The 19,613-nt window shown below is 36.3% G+C and overlaps 1 protein-coding gene across 1 annotated transcript in view; it reads left to right on the top strand.

Annotated features, from left to right (window-relative positions):
* Positions 1–19,613, top strand: part of SLCO1C1 (solute carrier organic anion transporter family member 1C1) — a 61,501-nt gene that overhangs the window by 3,749 nt on the left and 38,139 nt on the right. The window contains exons 2-5 of the mRNA XM_007946788.1: positions 2,773–2,914; positions 10,795–10,927; positions 15,821–15,945; positions 19,121–19,267. Of these exons, the coding sequence (XP_007944979.1) occupies positions 2,773–2,914; positions 10,795–10,927; positions 15,821–15,945; positions 19,121–19,267 (547 nt within the window). The remainder of the gene's footprint in view (positions 1–2,772; positions 2,915–10,794; positions 10,928–15,820; positions 15,946–19,120; positions 19,268–19,613) is intronic.

Genomic DNA, 19,613 nt, shown 5'->3' with positions numbered 1-19,613 from the left:
GTTCTTGAAGTCATCCCATAATTCTTCTGGTTTCCAATAATTGGTGTTCAATGCATCAAATCTATTCTTTAGATGGTCTTTAAATTCAGGAGGGATATATTCAAGGTCATATTTTGGCTCTTGTGGACTTGTTTTAATTGTCTTTGACTTCAAGTCTTTGTGAACTATTCTGTGCCAATGGACCTTGATGCTTCCCAAGACTATGGTCTTGCACCCTTAGGCTCAGCAACACATTCTGTCAGGGTGTTTGGTATGGCTAAGTAGTTTTCATAACTTTGCCCTCTCTGTGCTCTAACATGTTCATGGATATGTTTGCTGCATATGTAAATACTTGTTGCTGTCAAGTCAACTCCAACTTATAGTGACTCTGTTCAGAGCAGAACTGCTCCACTGTGTTTCTAAGCCTTTAAATCTTTATGGAAGCAGCCTACCATATCTTTCTCTCACTGAGTGGCTCATAGGTTTAAATCATAGAGCTTTTGCTTAACAGCCAAGTACTTAACCATTGTACTACATTTTTATATGTAAAAAAAAAAAAAAAAAAAAAAGCTCACTACTGTTGAGCCCGATCCAACTTACAGCAACCCCTCTTTGGGTTTCCAAGGCAGTATCTCTGCAGAAGTAGATTGCCCAAACTTCCTTCCAAATACATATGTAAAAATATCCTCTGTCAAACCTATATATATTCATGGGCTTAGTCTAGTTCGCCTTTCCACCCCTATTCAGCATAAGTGCCTATCTATGTATCCACTCATGGATTATTGTTATTGCTGTTATTGCAGGATTGTATATGTAATAGTATTTACCTCTGTTATCTTTAACTCTTGTGCCTCTCCCAGTGTCTTCCTTTGCCTTAATTATTTTATGCTGACTATTGTTGTTATTTGCCTTTGAGTCAGACCTGACTCATAGCAACCCCTCCTTGGGTTTCTGAAGCAGTATCACTACAGGAGTAGATTGCCCCATCTTCCTTCCAAGGAGTTGCTGGTGGGTTTGAACCGCCAGCCCTCTGGTTAGCAGTCCAGTGCCTTAGGCACTATGCTACCAGAGCTCCCTTATGCTGACTACAGCTGCATTTAATTGGTGTTTTATATGACTCACACAAATGCTAGCCTGCCCTATAGATACTTCATCAAACATCCCGGTCTAGCAAAATACATGAGCTAAGTATCAAGGAAGTGTTTTGCATTAGATAAGAATTTGAATATGAATTTGAGCATGAACATAAGCATGAAGAATAATAATTGTACTTTTACAATCTAACAGTAGTTCTACTTTTTCAGTCTATTATGCTATGGTGCACCTATCATTATTGTGAAACACGTAACCATGAGTGCTGGACTTGTTATGAGATGCTAAGTGCTTGGCTCATTGTTTTGTTTTGTTTTTTACCCTTATTTATTGTGATTTTAACGTTTATAGAGAAAATTGTTTTTCCATTCAACTGTTCATACATGTTTTGTTTCATGATATTTAATGTAGTCCCCACAATGTAATAGCACTCTTTTCACTTTCTCTCTGTCATTACCATTTCCATTTGTTCTTCTTTCCTATCCATTCCTGTCTTTTGAGCTTTATACCTGGACAAATGCTATCCTTTGGATCTCATATAGTTAATTGTTCTAAGGAGTGTGTACCTCCCTGGTGTTATTGCTCAATCCATAGCACAGACTTGTCTTTAGTTTGTCTGAAAGTTGAGTGGGGGGTGACGGGGTGAGGGTGAGGGTATCTTTAGTTCCAGGCTTGAAGGATAACTAAAGGCCATAGTCTCAGGCAGTCCACCAGTCTCTATCACACTAGTAAGCCTGGTCTTTGTTTTATTATTCTGAGATTTGTTCCACATTTTTCTCCCACTCTATCCAGGATCTCCTACTGTGGTATTCATTTGTTTTATTTTCTTATCTGTGAATGGATCCTTTTCTTTGCTTCACCATTCACTGAATCTTCTTTTCAAAGCAAGAATCCTTCAAATTTCTCTTTTGGGGACTAAGGGTGAGACCAGAAAGTAAAAATTGAAAAGTTCAATACACATTTTGAAAAGATGTTCTTCCCAAGACAGTTTGAACATTTTAGAAATCTACATGGACTTCAGGCTGGGGGGAAACCTACATCAGTGCTTGGATTTAATCTTCAATGATAGCAAGCTTTACACCATTTTGTTTTTCTAAGTTTGTCTTGTCAAAGAATTTCTGAGAATGGAAACACAGTTAAATACAACACTAGAGATTTATTATTCTATCAATGATTCAAGGATTGAGGAACACACACCTAAACTTCATTTTCCAAAGAAATGTGGCAGGGTTGAGGTTTATATAGTCAGAAGGGAACAAAAGAGTCTGAGAAGTCTGGGTGGTTTTGGACTGTTTTTCGGAGGTTCATTAAAATGTCCTTCAAAATCCTTTCTTCCTTCAAATGTTAGCTTGCTTAAGAAGACAAATGTCGCATGTCTGATGTAGTCAATCCCTGCTGAGTGACTCTCAGATAGCCAGGCGTCTGCCTGTCTGGACTGCAGGAGTTAGAGAGCAGGGACCAGTTGATTATACATAACTCTAGAGAAACAAGGTAATTACTATTTCTAAAAGTTAGATTACTTATTATCTTCAACTTTTATTTTGTGAAACCAAGTAGCAGCCATGCTCTTTCAGACTGGCCACAAGTAAGCTCATCTTTATTTTTAGCTTTCACAGAAATTGTGTAGGCATTTTGTTTAGTAAGACCACAACTGTATGTCATATTGGATTAATTCTAAGTGTGACCTGTCTTCTTTTCCAGGTATTCCTTGGTGCATTGTCTTTCGTTTACTTTGCCAAAGCATTGACAGAAGGCTACCTGAAGAGCACCATCACTCAGATAGAGAGAAGGTTTGATATCCCTTCCTCACTGGTGGGAGTTATTGATGGTAGTTTTGAAATTGGTAGGTATTGTGGATGCCCGACAATATTTTTAAGCTCAAGGTCTCCTAGGCATGACTAAACAACTTCCTGACTGTTCTTTGCTGAGAAATCTCTTTGGAAACTCTTGTTTAGACAGAATTTGCCATGACCTTATGTTACAGTAAGGAGCCCTGGTGGCACAGTGGGTAAGGCCTTGGCTGACAACAGAAAGGTCAGCTATTTGAACTCACCAGCCGTTCTGTGGGTGAAGAATGAGGCAGTCTGCTTCTGTAAAGATTTATGGCCTTGAAAACCCTATGGGGCAGTTCTACTCTGTCCTGCAGGGTCACAAGGAATTGGAATCAACTGGACAGTCGTGGGCTTAGTGGGATTTTAGGTTACAGTAGGGGAAGATAGCCCTGCTCAAAGAGTTCATTGTGGTATAATTTATACAGTATAGATCCCAATCAGAGTTAGAGGCTTTCCTGGAGGAGAAATGGTGAGATGTTGATGGTATTTTGAGCTAAAAGTATGGGGGAAATCTCTTTATAGAGGAGGTATATTTTTCAGTAGCCCTATGATTCAATTTTAAAATTTGGAAGAATCTAAATGGACTCAAAAAAATGTATTACAATGATTTAGGAAGAAGGTAAACTATAAAAGAAGTTTTCTGGCCCATGACTAGAAAGAAGAGAAAAGGGACCAATTAACAAGAATACCAGATCAGAATAGGCAATAAAATTTCTAAAAGTACTATTCTTGGGTATCTTTGATTAACAATTGACTTCTTGGAATTTGAAAAGACCAAGTAATTTTAGGCACTGTTTGGGAAAGTCGTACTTTAAAATTGTAGTCCTAGTGAGTCTACTTCCTGAACTGATAAACTGAGGGAGTTTAATTTTTTTCTTGAAATAAATAACATAATACCCTCTGTTGTCATTCCTGCCTGTTGGGACTCAGAGATAGGTCATAGTAAATCTCTAACTGATCCAATTTCATCTTCACCTGATGAACTTTCAGAAAAGTTAAGGAAATTTTTTCTACTGTTCAATAATTTATACTTTTACTTCATAACAAAACAAAACGCAACCACTGCCATGGAGTCGGGTCCGACTTATAGCGACCCCTCCTTGAGTTTCTGAGGCTGTATCACTCTGGAAGTAGATGGCCCTACCTTCCTTCTGAGGAGTGGCCGGTGGGTTTGAACCACCAGTCTTGTGGTCAGCAGTCAAATGTCTTAGTCACTATGCCACCAGAGCTCCCCTTTTACTTCATGCTATATGTTGTTGTTGTTGTTATGTGCTGTCAAGTCAGACCTGATGCATAGCGACCCCTCCTTGAGTTTCCGAGGCAGTATCACTACAGAAGTAGATTGCCCCATCTTCCTTCCAAGGAGTGGCTGGTGGGTTTGAACCGTTAGCCTTCTGATTAGCAGTCAAGTGCCTTAGGCACTAAGCTACCAGAGCTTTTATATATATATATATATCAGTTTTTACTCTGAATGTCACAAAAGATTCAATAGAGTAACTTTTGCCTTCAGGCTCTTGCTTCCCAAACCTATCTTTCATCATCCGACCAAAAGGAGCCTTCTAAATTCAGTACTAATGAAACTTTAATGTGCATACAAATAACTGGGCAATCTTGTTAAAATATAGATGCTGATTTTGTAAGGAGAAGAATACAATTTTGATTTCTAACAAGCTCCAGGTGATACTAATGTGGTCAATGGACCACAGTTCTTTGACCTGGTTCTACAACATCTGATCACATAACCCCCCTGTGTAAACTCCTTAAATTTACTCCATTGGGCCTGCCCTATCCCCAGCCCTGAACTGAATGGATAGTCATGAATAGTCAAGGTAAGAGTGACACACTGTATCATAAGCAGAAACAAATACAAAGAGGCAGCTGATAGCCATAGAAGAGAGAAGATTTACAAAAGAAACAGATAAGAAAAGTGATGCAAATCCAGAGGAAGAAAGAAAAGTTGCACTTGATAGAATGACCTAGTTTTTCATAGGAAGTGACAAAGTATCCTGAGTCCATATCATATTAACTCTTCCAGACCATCCAAAGAATAGAAATTATTTATTGGGTTAGATGTCTTTACATAGCTTGAAATGCTCCTACATCTGTAGGCAACCTCTATCTCAAACTTCACAGGTTTACCAGTTATTAGCAATTTTGTTAGAGTATTCCTACTTATTTAAAGTTTTCTTTTTGTTTGCCTTTTCTTTAATTTTTATTGTGATTTAAGTGAATGTTTACAGAGCAAATAGGCTTTCCATTCAACAATTCATATACATTTTGTTTTGTGACATTGATGGTACTCACTGCAATGTAACAGCACTCCTCCCCCTTCCTCCCTATGTTTGCTGATTCCATTTCTTCTTTCCTATCACTCATTGTCTTCTGAGCTTTATCCCTGGGCAAATGCTGACCTTTTTATCTCATATGGTTGACTTTTCTAAGAAGTGCATATTTCCCTGGTACATTTTCACCTTATTGGCCTATCACATTTGATTAAAGGCACACTGTTGGCTTCGTGGTTAAGCATCAGCTATTAACCAAAAGGTTGGTGGTTGAACTCACATGACAAAGAAGAGACAGTCTGTTTCTTTACAGCCTTCTAAACCCTATGAGGCAGTTCTACTCTGTCCTATAAGGTCATTGTAAGTTGGGATTGACTAGATGGCAGTGGGTTTGGCTTGGTTTTATTGTTTGACTGATAGTTGAGCTTTGGGGGTGAGTTTAGTTTTAAGCTGGAAGGATGTCTAAGAACCATCTCTTGGGGGTTCCCCTAATCTCTATCAGACCAATAAGCCTGATCTTTTTTTTTTTTAATATATAGTTTTGAGTTTTATTCCACATTTTCCTCTACTCTATTCAGGACCTCCTATTGCTGTTCCTTTCAGAACAGTTAGCAATGGTAGCTGGGTACCATCTAGTTCCGGTCTTAGGGTAATGGAGGTTGGGGTTCATATTGTCTATTCATCCTTTGACTGATTTTTTCCTTGCATCTTGGATTTTCTTCACTTCTCTTCACTCCAGATGGGAACAGACCAGTAGTTATACTTTAGATGGCCACTCACAAGCTTTTAAGAACCTAGTCACTACTCACCAAAGGAAGACATGGAACATTGTTTTTGTGGACTATGTTATGCCAATTGACCTTAATGTTTTCTGAGACTATGATCCTGATCCCCTATTACCAGCAACTAATTCCCTCATGTTGCTTGGTTATAGCTAATAAGTTTTCCTAACTTTGCCCCTTTATGCTCTACTATATTCATGGATATATTTGCAGCACATATAAATACATATGTACAAATATTCTCTGTTAAAGCTATATATATTCATGAGTATAGTACCATACACCTTTCCGCCTCTGTTCGGCTTGAGTGTCTATCTATGTATCCACTCATAGATTATTGTTATTATTGTTATTGCAGGATTGTAGGTGTAATACTATTTAACTTGGTTACCTTTGTCTTGGGCTCCTCCCAGCATCTTCTTTTGCCTTGATCATTTTTTGCTGACCTTCTCCCTATTATATATTACCCTTCCCTTCACCCAAGTTAATACATGTCTATCCTCTAGTTTTACCCTCACTAAATTTACCATCCCTCCCCCTACCACCCTTTTTAAGCATTAAAGAATGTTTCTTTCTGTGTGTGAACTTTCTTGATTTTTTACAATAGTGTTTTCATACAACATTTGCCCTTTTGTGATAGCCCTGAAACACTGTCTGATGTAGTGCCAGAAGATAGGCCCTTCAGCCTAGAAGTCACTCGAAACACAACTGGGGAAGAGCTGCCTCCTCAAAGTAGAGTTGACCTGAATGATGTGGATATAGTAAACCTTTCAGAACCTCCATTTGCTGATGGGGCACAACTCAAAATGAGAAGAAACAGCTGAGAATATCCAATAATAATTGGAACATGGAATATATGGAGTATGAATGTAGGAAAATTAGAAGTTGTGAAAAATGAAATAAAACACATAAATATCAATAATAGCATTAGTGAGCTGAAATGGACTGGTTTTGGCCATTTTGAATCAGACAATCATATGATCTACTATGCCAAGAATGACAAATTGAAGAGGAAAGGTGTGGCATTCATCATCACAGAGAATGCTTCAAGATCTATCCTGAAGTACAATGTTGTCAGTAATAGGATAATATCCATATGCCTACAAGGAAGACCAGTTAATACTACTATTATTTAAATTTATGCACCAACAACTAAAGTCAAAGACGAGGAAATTGAAGATTTTACCAATTTCTGCAGCTGAAATTGACTAAACATGCAATCAAGATGCATTGATTATTACTGATGATTGGAACACAAATTTGGAAACAAAGGAGAATCACCAGTAGTTGGAAAACATGGCCTTGGTGATAGAAATGATGCCAGAGATGATATGATAGAATTTTGCGAGAACAACTACTTATTCAATGCAAATACCTTTTTTTCTACAGCATAATCGGCAGCTATACATGTGGACTTTGCCAGATGAAGTACACAGGAATCAGATCAATTACATCTGTGGAAACAAACAATGGAGAAGCTTAATATCTTCAGCCAAAACAAGGCCAGGAGCTGACTGTGGAACAGACCATCAACTGCTCATATGCAAGTTCAAGTTGAAGCTGAAGACAATTAAAAGAAGTCCATGAGAGCCAAAACATGGCCTTGATTAATTCCACTCAAATTTAGAAACCATCTAAAGAATAGATTTGATGCATTGAACACCAATGACCAAAACCCAGAGGAACTGTGGGATGACATCAAGAACATCATCCATGAAGAAAGCAAAAGATAATTTAAAAGACAAGAAAGGAAGAAAAGACTAAAATGAATGTCAGAAGAGACTATGAAACCTGCCCTTGCAGAGAGTGTAGCTAAAGCTAATAGAAGAAATGGCAAGATAAAAGAACCAAACAGAAAATTTCAAAGAACAGCTCAAGAAGACAAAGCCAATTATTATAATGAAATGTGCAAAGATCTGGAGTTAGAAAATCAAAATGGAAGAATACACTTGGTATTTCTCAAGCTGAAAGAACTGAAGAAAACATTCAAGCCTCAAGTTGCAATATGGAAGGATTCTATGTTCAAAATATTTAATGATGCAGGAAGCATCAGAAGAAGATGGAAGGGATACACAGAGTCACTGTATAAAGAAGAACTGGTCTATGTTCATCTATTTCACCAAGTGACATGTGATCAAGAACCAATGGTATTGAAGAAAGAAGTTGAGGCTGCACTGAAGGAATTGGCAAAACAACAAGGTCCCAGGAATTGATAGAATACCCACTGAGATGTTTCAACAAATGTTGGAGGCTCTTACTCATTCACCTATGCCAAGAGATTTGGAAGACAGCTACCTGGCCAACTGACTGGAAGAGATCCATATTTGTACCCATTCCAAAGAAAGGTGATCCAACAGAATGCAAGGTTTTGGTAGATATACTTTTAAAAATTAAATATGATCTCCCTTCCCTAATTTGCTCAAAAATTATTTTTCTTAGTATAAGTCAGTGGTTAGTTATGTTGAATGTGTTTTTGCACTCCCAGTCTAAACTATACTTGATCAAGATGTGTTTATTTTATACTCTGCTCTTCAGTTTGTTATTTTAGATAAAATTTTTATATCTATTTTTGTAATTGTGATTTGATTTCTAGCTGTCTTTTCTTGCATTTTCCTTGCCCAGTCTTGTTTTCAAGTGCATATTAGTCTTAAAAATTGAGTTGGGTGGCTTTCCATTTCTGCCATCTTGAATAGTTTGTGAAAGGGAGAAAAGGAGCAATAGAGTGAGGTAGAAAGAGAGCAAGAGGGATGGAATAAGGGAGGGAGGGAGGGAAGGAGAAAGAGAGAGCATCTGATATTTGAAAATTTGGTAAAACATATTGTGAAAATTCTCCAAACATTTTTCAGAGGCTAGTGACAGTAGGTAAGGGAGAATTTTGATATCCAAAGTAGACTTTTAAAAGATTATTCACCACTCTTCATTTTCCAAAGGAGGTCTTGTGGTTAAAGCAGTGGTTAAAGCATTGGGTTGCTAACCAAGAGGCTAGTAGTTCAAACCTACCAGCTGCTCTGTAAGAGAAAGATGAGGCAGTCTGCTTCTATAAAGATTTACAGCCTTGGAAACTCTATGGGGCAGCTCTATTCTGTCCTAAGGGGTCATTATGAGTCAGAATCTAGTCTATGGCAGTGGGTTTGGGTTCTTTTTGTTTGTTTTGTTTTTCTTTTCCAAGTGTATCTGTCTCCTAAGAACTGAAAGGATTCTAAGTAAAGGAAGCAAAACTGTTCTCTAGATACCACAGCTGCTGAAATGATATCATCTAGTGTTTAGTATACCCATTAATTTAACACAGCCTTTTGAACATGAGTCCATTGTACATGGGAGGGTAGGGGAACATTGCATATAAATCACAAGTTTTCATGTTATTTTGTTTTTATTATGACCTATTAACAAATCTCTAGAGATAATTATCAATATAATTTAATATAAAATATTTTCTACTAATTACTTAAATGTCAAATGGGAAATCTCAGATTTAATTTTTTTAAAATATAGAAATAGAGAAGAACTCAATACTTCCTAGAGTCATAAAGTCTTGAGCCACTGTGCAAGCCTCTTTTCTCCCTGTCATTATGACTGCCCTCAAGGCTATAAAAATCACTGCTCTTTCTGCAATTTACTATAAGCTGGCAATTTGACTAAACAGTAGTAAATTAAATGATTGCTTACAGATGTAAGGAAACACACTCTAGCTAGAAAATTGGAAACATAGAGAACCTCAATGCAAAGCCACCCCTCAGCCATCATCATTACTAAAGAATTGCTAAAATCTTACTCTAATGCTCCAATTCTTAATAACTATGGATCAGAAATGAAAATGGATAAAACTTTGAAATCTAAACCCTAAAAAATGATTATCAGAGCACGTTCCAGGAACTATCAACACACTTGAGCTAGTATTAACAATACCGATTTTTTGGTCTGGACCCAGATCCATGGAATCAGAAACTGTTGGAAGTTGCCAAGAATCTGCATTTTTAACAAGTTGCTATTTCCCCCACTACCCCCTCCCAGTAATTTTTATGTAGATCAAAGTGTGAGAATGTCTGTCTTAAATCATGTTTAATCAGTCATTTCCATCAACAACAAAAAAATAATTTATCATATGCTTCACTAGAGACATTTTAGGAAGGTTTAATGTCCACCTTCAAAAAATATACTCTAATTACTTTTCAAGAGACACAGATGAATATATTTTATGGAGATTTCGTGTTTCAACTTATTTATATACACTGATGTTATAAAATTGATGTATTTTTGAAGTTATCTACATGGAGTAATTTTGGTTTTTATTTTGAGTCATTTTGTAAAAACAAATGAACCAAGAATTTCTGCTAATATGAGTTTCTTAATTTGATTGCATTTAAAGTGAGCACAGATATAGTTGGTTTATGTTCTCTGTAAGGAATATCCACTAAAGGTTGAATATCCAATGTATATTTTAAGAGCAATTAGAGCAATTTAATGAAAATTTCAATAGGAAACTTTAATAAATGAATAAACCATAACATTTTTTGATTATTTGCTAGAGCACTTAAAAAGGACAAAAATTAGGGTGCATGGGAAGGAGGTAGGAGGATTGGTAATTAAAATATTTTGACGAAGTGGTAAAGTAATAGAAATAATGACAGAGGCCTCTCACATTAAAGAAAGGAGAGGAAAATGATAGGAAAGATGGGAGGGTATGGTTTAGTCAAAACAAAACACTGCTAGACCTCCTACCTGCTGTAGACATTCATTCATTTAGTCATATCCATTGCATTTTATAATTATGCTGATGACTTTTTCTAAGTTCTCTTACTTACAGAAGATTTGTTCTTTCCTCCAAAGGGAATCTCTTAGTTATAACATTTGTTAGCTACTTTGGAGCCAAACTTCACAGGCCAAAAATAATTGGAGCAGGGTGCCTAATCATGGGAGTGGGGACATTGCTCATTGCAATGCCTCAGTTCTTCATGGAGCAGTAAGTATGAACCAATTGCCTTTCTCTTTCCTTAGCCAAAAACTGCATTACTCCCTTGTGATGATTATACTTAATTATTGCAGTTTAAGAAAATAACACAAGGCTTAGGTCCACAATTTTATGTCTTATATTTTTTACATCCTCTTTGTTCAAAATTTCAGAATTTTATTTTGTCTTTATAATTCGTAAGATATTTATTGATATACAACTATGTGGTAAGAATTGTGCTGCTTTCAACAAGATTTTTTTAAAAAATTGTGTTAATCATTTTGATTCAACTGCTTAGATTGAGCCATGAGGCAAAATGTATAAATAAAAAGAAATTAAATGATATGCTAAATGTCAAATGAGTGTCAAATGGGTGAACAATAAATGGTGGATAGCAAATGATGGATCATGATACACTTTTTGGGCATAATTGGCTCAGGGGATATATTATCAAAGTTTCCAAACACTATCTCATGGACAATTCTCAATAGAGTTACAGGGTTATCTGTACCCTCTTTCTCTAAAGTATACTTTTGATACTTTTTTTAATGTTTTACTTGCAGAAAATGTTAGCAGTTCCAAGTATTTTCACCTTTGTTATATCATTTGGTCCTTACAACAGCCAATGGGGTAGGAGAACTGTTTATCATTTTGATTTTAGAGCTAAGGATCATGACTTGGAGAATTTTGTGACTTCCTCAGTGTTACGTGTCTTATAAATGTGGTGCCTGAATCTCCAAACAGGTCTTCTAAGCAATATTATATTCACGGACGTCAATACTACCTTCCTTTTCTGTGGTCACTGAGAGAAGTGACTAACAAAAGATTCTGAAGCAAGGGAGTATTTTTAAAAGTTATATAACTGATATTTTTATTAAATAACTGTTACTTATTTTATAAATATTTTTAAAGTGTTATATTCAGATGAAAAGCTCTATTACTTCAAGTTAATGATAAATGTAAAATACTAGTAGAAGAAAATCAAAAATAGAAATGTTACCAGGAGAAGAACAACAGCAAGTCAGACTAAGAAAGGATGTCAAAGGGACAAAGATTCATATTCTTATATACCATGTTTTATATGTTGAGGATGTATTTATACATCCACTTATTTAGGGTCTACTGCTCACCTGATACTGTGCCAGGTAATGGGGCTACTTCAGTGAAGACATGCACACAAATTCTTTACTATAAAACAACTGAGGAATATTACAACTTCTTTTTAACCTTTCCCAGTATTAGTCATTTATTGGGTACTTTCCCAAAATGAAATTCTCATTCCCTAAAAAAACTATTGTACACTACCTCCCTAGAAACACATTTCATGTTCCACAGAACCTAATATTAATTATGGGTATCCTAATTAATGAACAGGAGCTCTGTTAGCATAGTGCCTAAAGCACTTGACTGCTAACCAGAAGGCTGGCAATGCAAACCCACCAGCCACTCCTCGCAAGGAAGATGGGGCAATCTACTTCCGTAGTGATACTTCCTCGGAAACCCAAGGAGGGATCGCTGTGAGTCCGGTCTGATTCAGCACATAACAACAACAACAACAACAACAATTAATGAATAGGGAGCTCTGGTGGCATAGTGCCTAAGGCATTTGACTGCTAACCGGATGGCTGGCAGTTCAAACCCACTAGCCCCTCCCTGGGAAGGAAGATTAGGTGATCTACTTCCCTAGAGATACTATCTCAGAAACCCAAGGAGGGGTTGCTATGAGTCAGATTTGACTCTATGGCAATGAGTTTTTTGGGGTTTTTCTTTGGTTAATTAATGAACAGAGGTCTACCCCTAACAGGCTATATTCAGTTTTATATGCATTATCTCATCCAGTTCAATTATTTAACAAGTAACCACTGATCATTGTTCCAAGCATGGGAGATAGGGTAGTGTCCAAAATGAACAAAAATATCTGTCCTGATGGATATCATGACATGGAGACAGACAACAAGCAAAAAATTATATGGTGTGCCAGATGATAAGTACTTTAAAGAAAAATAAACCAGTGAAGATGCATAATAAGTGTGTAGGGTGTTGCACTTTAAAGAATATTCAAGGCAAGCCTCAGTGACATGGTGCAAATGGAAAAAGACCTGAAGGAAATGAGGGGCAGATCCATGCAGGTATCGGGGAAGAAGATATGTAGGCTAAATGAACAGTGAACACAAAGTTCATTGTGGCAGAAGGCAGCCTGGTGTGCAGACAACAGCAGTGAGGTCTGTGTGGCAGGAGTGCAATGAGCAAGGGGAAAACAGAAAAAAATGAAATCTGAGAAGTAAAATGTCAGGAGGAGAAGATGTCAAGCTTGCTTCTCAAACTTCGATGGATATTTATTTGAATTACTGGGGATCTTGATGAGCTACAGATTCTGACTCAGTAGCTCTGGAAGCTGGGGCTGAGTTTCTGCTGCTGCTGCTGATGGTGGTGGTGGTAGTGGTGGTGATGGTGGTGTGGTGGTGGTGATGGTGGTGATCTGTAGACCACCCTTTGAAGAAAAAGGTTGCAAACATTTGCAAGGACTTTATCTTCTCCTCTGAATGAGGCAGGAAACCAGTGGAAGGTTTTAAGCAGAATAATATAATCTGACTTACAGTTTTAAAGGATCATGCTGACTACTACTTAAAAAATTAACTCTGGTGGGGCAAGCTTGGGATCAGGGAGAACAATTAGGAGGTTTCTGTAGAATTTTATGTATCAGAGTCAAGATTATGTCAGAAACAGGATTTGAATACAAGTCAGACCTAAAACTCCTAACTTAGAAGCTTTCTTATACTGGTCCCTCATTTCATCACTTCTTTGTCTCTTATCCATGGAGTTTAATAGACACAGATGACATTTGTAGTTCTCATTTCACAACTAACAAAATTTAAACCTAAAGAGCTTAAATTCTTTTTTGTAGAATATCACAGTTAGTAATTAGTGACAAAGGTGGCATTTGTATAAAACTTCATTTATTCAAAATCTGAGTCATGTTTACAACAATTACCTTTTGATAGATTGAATTGAGAAAGCTTAAATAACTAAAATGTTTCAAACTATTTCATAATCAAATATTGTATGATCCCACTTATATGAAATATGAACAATAGGTAAATCCATCTAGATAAAAGAATGTTAGTGGTTACTAGAAGGTATGGGAGTTAAAAATAAATAAATAAAACTACATATAATGACAATTGATTCACCAATAACTCTGAGGAACTATTATTGAGTTCATGCTATTTTTGTAAAGAAAGAAAATCGTATTTACCATAATTTCAATGGTAAATCTTCTCTGTGTAGCTAAGAGTTTGAAAAACAGTTATCATTAAGTGGTTCTTAACCTATTTTGCTCAGGGAATTATGTGATACCATAATAAAATCTGTGAATCTCTTTCCCTAAGCATTCTTATACAAACATGTTGTTGTTGTTGTTATTATTGCTGTCAAGTTGACCCGACTCATAGCAACCCCTCCTTGGGATTCCAAGGCAGTATCACTACAGAAGTAGATGCCCCATCTTCCTTCTGAGGAGTGGCTGGTGGGTTTGAACGACGAGCCTTCTGGTTAGCAGTCAAGTGCCTTAAGCACTACACTACCAGAGTTCCTTATACAAACATACATACATACAAAAATGTTCTTACTTCTGCTTTTCAATGGGGTTCATGGACTCTGAAGCCTTGGTTAAGCAGCATTGTTATAAGGTAACATATTTATCAACTTAGGGAGCTCTGGTAGCATTGTGCCTAAGGCATTTGACTGCTAACCAGAAGGCTGACGGTTAAAACCCACCAGCCACTCCTGGGAAGGAAGATTGGGCAATCTGCTTCCGTAGTGATACTGCCTCGGAAACCCAAGGAGGGGTCGCTATGAGTTGAATCGACTGTAGGGCAGTGAGTTATTAATCAACTTAAGTTTCAGAATAACTCAATACATTCTACCATGCTGAATAGATTTATACTATTAATATTGCAAATACATTATAATGAGTACTAGTCTTTAGTTACATATAGTCATATAGTGTCTGAACATGATGAGAGTCAAGATGATGTTGTGATGTCTTCTTATCAGGTATTTCTTCCTTAGAAGATGCTAATAGAGCAGATGACTGAGGTCATGAAGGATAACTGGAATGGAAGTGTGGAACTGGGTGACTGTAGTTAGAATTACCAAAGTCCAACCATTAAGCATTGGCTCTTCAGCCCAACTGCCATAATAAGCTTGAAAACAAAGGAAAGGATGGAATTAGAAATAATAACTTGGAGCTAGATTCATGAACTGTAGAGAATTATGTTGTGTTATACATAAGGTCATATATGTTATACATATACCTTATACATATATATCTTATATATACATGTTATATATAGGGTAATACTTGAGTCAGAGTTGACTTGATGGCAGCTATCTATCTCCAAAGAAAAAGAAAGATACACTCTAGGTAAATTGTTCAAAAGCCCAAACATGTATTAGCTTTGCAGTTGTTTTACGAAATTTACAACTCTAAATACAATGTGCAATTGGTCATGAGTTATTAAATTATTCATTTTTCTCTGACTCAAAGATAATCATGCTTTAGCAAGTGTTGGATACTTTTTCACCAAAGGAGTAGATTTATATCATTATCTCCTGTTAAAATGAGTCTCTATGAATAACTTTTATTATTATTCGTTACACTGGGTAATTGACTGGCCCAGGTGTTCTGTAAACCTTGGCTGCTGCTGCTTTATGAACTGGATCATCTGGCTATCTCTTCAAGCAAACTCTGCTGTTAAATACTGGTTTGGTTTTGTGTTAGAGGGATAGCTGCAAACTCATACTGACACCATAGTGAGTCATGTAGCCTCCATGTACTTTTTTTTAGAATGACATCAATAGATCTGTACATAAAGCAGACTTTTTTTTTTTTTTTTAATATAGGTACAGCTATGAGAAATATTCTTCTTTCTCCAATTCCACTCTCAGCATCTCTCCATGTGTCTTGGAGACAGATAGTGAATTACCAATTTCAGTCATGGAAAAATCACGATCTAAAATAAATAATGGTAAGATGATTTTTTAAAACTTTATTTGACTAAGTAATACTTTTTTAAAAAAGACTTTCTGAGACAAATATTTGTATGAATTTTATTCTCAAAGGCCTAAGTATCTACCTTAAAAAGTCCTAGCATATAGAGTAGTATATGATAAGATTCTAACAACATTAAACAATCAAATTTTATAGAAAAAAAGAGAATTAATTGTTAATAACTTTGAGAAAGGCTTGCAAAGTTTCCAAATAAGGTGGATCTAAAAGTCTAGTGTAGCTAATACAAATTTTACTTAGCCCATTACTCAGACATGAAAGAAATATAATTTTTCTCTGTAATTCAAGTAATTTCTCTATTGAGCCTCTTTCCATCAGAACGGTAAAAATGTAATCTCAGTCAATTTGACCCTAGCCTCCATCCTTTTGCCAGGGATTTCTTACATGCTAAGGCATTTATCTAATAGCAAGTGGACCAGTAAGGTGAATCTTGGTGTTATCAGGCCCCTGTCAGTTTGTATATCTCAACTCCAACCCAACCCAACAACACAACATGCAAATTCTTATCTTTCCTTTAGATTAGATACCACTCTTTTAAAGTTCTTCCCCTTGTGGTAAATGGACACAGGACTCATCCTAAAGATGATGGTGGAAGAAATAAAGAACTCTTCTCAAAAATGCTCCCTTCACAATCCTGATCTTCCCTACTTGCTAGAACTGAGCTGTTCAGTAGAAATGTCTGTGTTGATGGAACTGTTCTGTATCTATACTGTTCAATGCAGTAGCCACTAGCTGTATGGGCCTATTGAGTGCTTGGAATGGGGTTTGTGTCACTGAGGAACTGATTTTTTTATTTTACTCAATTTTAATTAAGTAATTACCATATTAGACATTACAGATCCAAAGTGTCTACCTTTATCTACCACAAGACTCACCTATCAATAAGAGTCTTAGAATCACAAAATATTAAGGTTGGTATTGACACTAGAGTCAATTTTTAGAAAAGGAACTGGCATCATACTTTTTAGGAGATGAATAGAAATCCAGAGAAAATAAGTGACAAAGCCATGGTCAGTTGGTCACATTTCTAAAAGGGAGCAGAGTCAGAACTAGAATTAAGATGACTATTCAGTAGTCTTTTCCATTGTATAGTTTGATTCATCTGCCCCAAAATGTCCACCTCAGTTCTTCAAATAACCCATACTGTATCTTCATAAATTATTTTAAAAATTAAATGTAGAAATGATTCTACCTCACAGATTTGTTAAACCAAACTTAATCTACTGCCATTGAATTGATTCCGACTCATAGTGACCCTATAAGACAGAATAGAACTGACACATAGGTTTCTAAGACTCTAAATCTTTGTGGAAGCAGACTGTCTCATCTTTTTCCTTTGGAGCAGCTGGTAGGTTAGAACTTCTAACCTTCTGGTTAGCAGTCCAATGCTTTAATCACAGTACTACCAGAGCTCTTTATATGTTTCTTAGGAGGATTCAATTTTATAACATCTTTAAACCATTTATTCCAGTGCCTGTCTCTTAATTTCTTAATGCTGCTATAATAGCAATACCACAGGTAGTGGCTTTAACAAGCAAATTTATTTTCTCACAGTATAGGAAGCTAGATGACTGAATTCAGGGCCACCAACACTAGGGAAGGCTGTCTCTCTGTCCACTCTGGGGGAAAATCCTTGTCTCAGCTTGTCTAGTTAGCAATCTTTGGAGTTCCTGGGTTTGTAGTGGCGCTCTGGTGGCATAGTGCCTAAGGCATTTGACTGCTAACCAGAAGGTTGGCAGTTCAAACCCCCCAGCCACTCCTTGGAAGGAAGATTGAGTAATCTACTTCTGTAGAGATACCGCCTCGGAAACCCAAGGAGGGGTCACTATGAGTTGAATTGACTCCATGACAGTGAGTTTTTTCTTTCTTTCTTTTTTTTTTTTTTTTGGTGGGGGGAGGCATTGTAGGCTGATCTGCCTCCTTTGTCTTCAGAAAATGTGGATCTTCCCCTGTGTCTATCTTCTTCTGTGCCTAATCTGCTCTTTCATATTTTAAAAGTAATCAGTTTAAAAGACATGCCACACTGATCACGGTCTCATTAGCATAACAAAGAAAACCCTATTCCCAAATAAGATTACATCTACAGATATAAAATTAGGATTTATAACACAATGCATAACAGCCAGGCTCAGAAAATGTATTAAGTGGTGATTGTTAGAGGTCCTTAATATTATCAGTATCATTAAGTAGCTAAACTGTTTAAAGCTATATTTCATTTAGGATATGGGTTATAATTATCCTACTTCACATAATCATATTAATATATGACTTTTATGAAAACATTTTAAAGTTGTTACCTTTCAATTCTACTCTAAAAATACTGTCAAAATGTTCTTTTTACCAAAATAGCTATACTCCTAAGCATTAGTTGTAGGGTATAATTGAGTGGATTCCAATTCATAAGCAATACTTTATGACAAAGTAGAATTGCCCAGAAGCTGTAATCTTTACAGAAGCAGCCCATGAATTCTTTGCCCTCACAGAGCCACTGGCAGGTTAGAATCCCCAACCTTTTGATTAATACCTGAGTACTTAACCATTGCACTACTAGGACTCCCCACTAAACCATATAGAGTTTATAATTTTTACATGAATTTCTTTCTGTAGTCCAAAAATATGGTTACTCACTATTAAACAGATGTAATTGTAAACAGTACTGTCCAATGATGGAGTACTGATCACATAAAATTTTGAATTTCAGATGAAACTCCATTAATAATATAATTGCATGTGAATTTTTCTAAGAAATGGAAAAGTTTAAAATGTAAGATAAGAAAAACCTTTGTTCAAAATGTATTTTGTCCCAGACAAGATACTGAAAGTTGTTAGAGTGTAGGAATTCAAAGAGCTCAGTGTAAGAACAAAATAAAAAGAGAGAAAATAAGCAGTAAAAGGAACAGGAAGAGGAAACAATAGAGTTCCTTGGTCAAAGTCCCTGGGGATTAACGCTGTCTAACTTTTGAACTTACAAAACATTTTCTAATATTGCCAAATGTGTATTATATTAAATTATGTCTATTGCAAATTTCACTTCTGCTTCTAATCTATTTTAAGGCAAATTGTAGACATGTAGAATAAATCTTTAACTTTGATATTTGTCTAATTTCAATCCTCTTGTTTTCTTTCCTTTTAAGAATGTGAAATTGATGCCAGCTCCTCCATGTGGGTTTATGTTTTTCTGGGGAATCTTCTTCGTGGAATAGGAGAAACTCCCATTCAGCCTCTGGGCATCACCTACCTTGATGATTTTGCCAATGAGGACAATGCAGCCTTCTATATTGGTAATCCCCATCTCACTCATTTTCTTGGGAAGCAGGGCACTTGGTTTTCCAAATTCCATTAGAAACTAATGTGGATGTGGAAAATTTTATACTCTATATCCAACTATTTTATTGAGCTCAGACATTTCAGAAGTAGATACTAAGAATTGGTTGTTAAGAAACATCAATTAGAAGAATGTTTTGCATTAGAGAAATAACACCAAATTTTAAAAAAATAAAAAAAATTGGGCAGTCACTGTGAGTTCAACTGCAATGATGTATGTGACCACCTCATGAATTGTCTTCACTTCTATGACCTTCAAATAGTTTAGGTTTTTTTTTTTTTTTTACAGGCTAGTGGGGGGGA

Source organism: Orycteropus afer, unplaced genomic scaffold (genome assembly GCF_000298275.1).
Source record: "Orycteropus afer afer isolate SDZICR_OR568_19922 unplaced genomic scaffold, OryAfe1.0 scaffold00171, whole genome shotgun sequence".
Classification (NCBI taxonomy): Eukaryota; Metazoa; Chordata; class Mammalia; order Tubulidentata; family Orycteropodidae; genus Orycteropus; species Orycteropus afer.
Note: the sequence above shows the minus strand (reverse complement) of the source record. Positions and strands in the feature narration are given on the sequence as shown.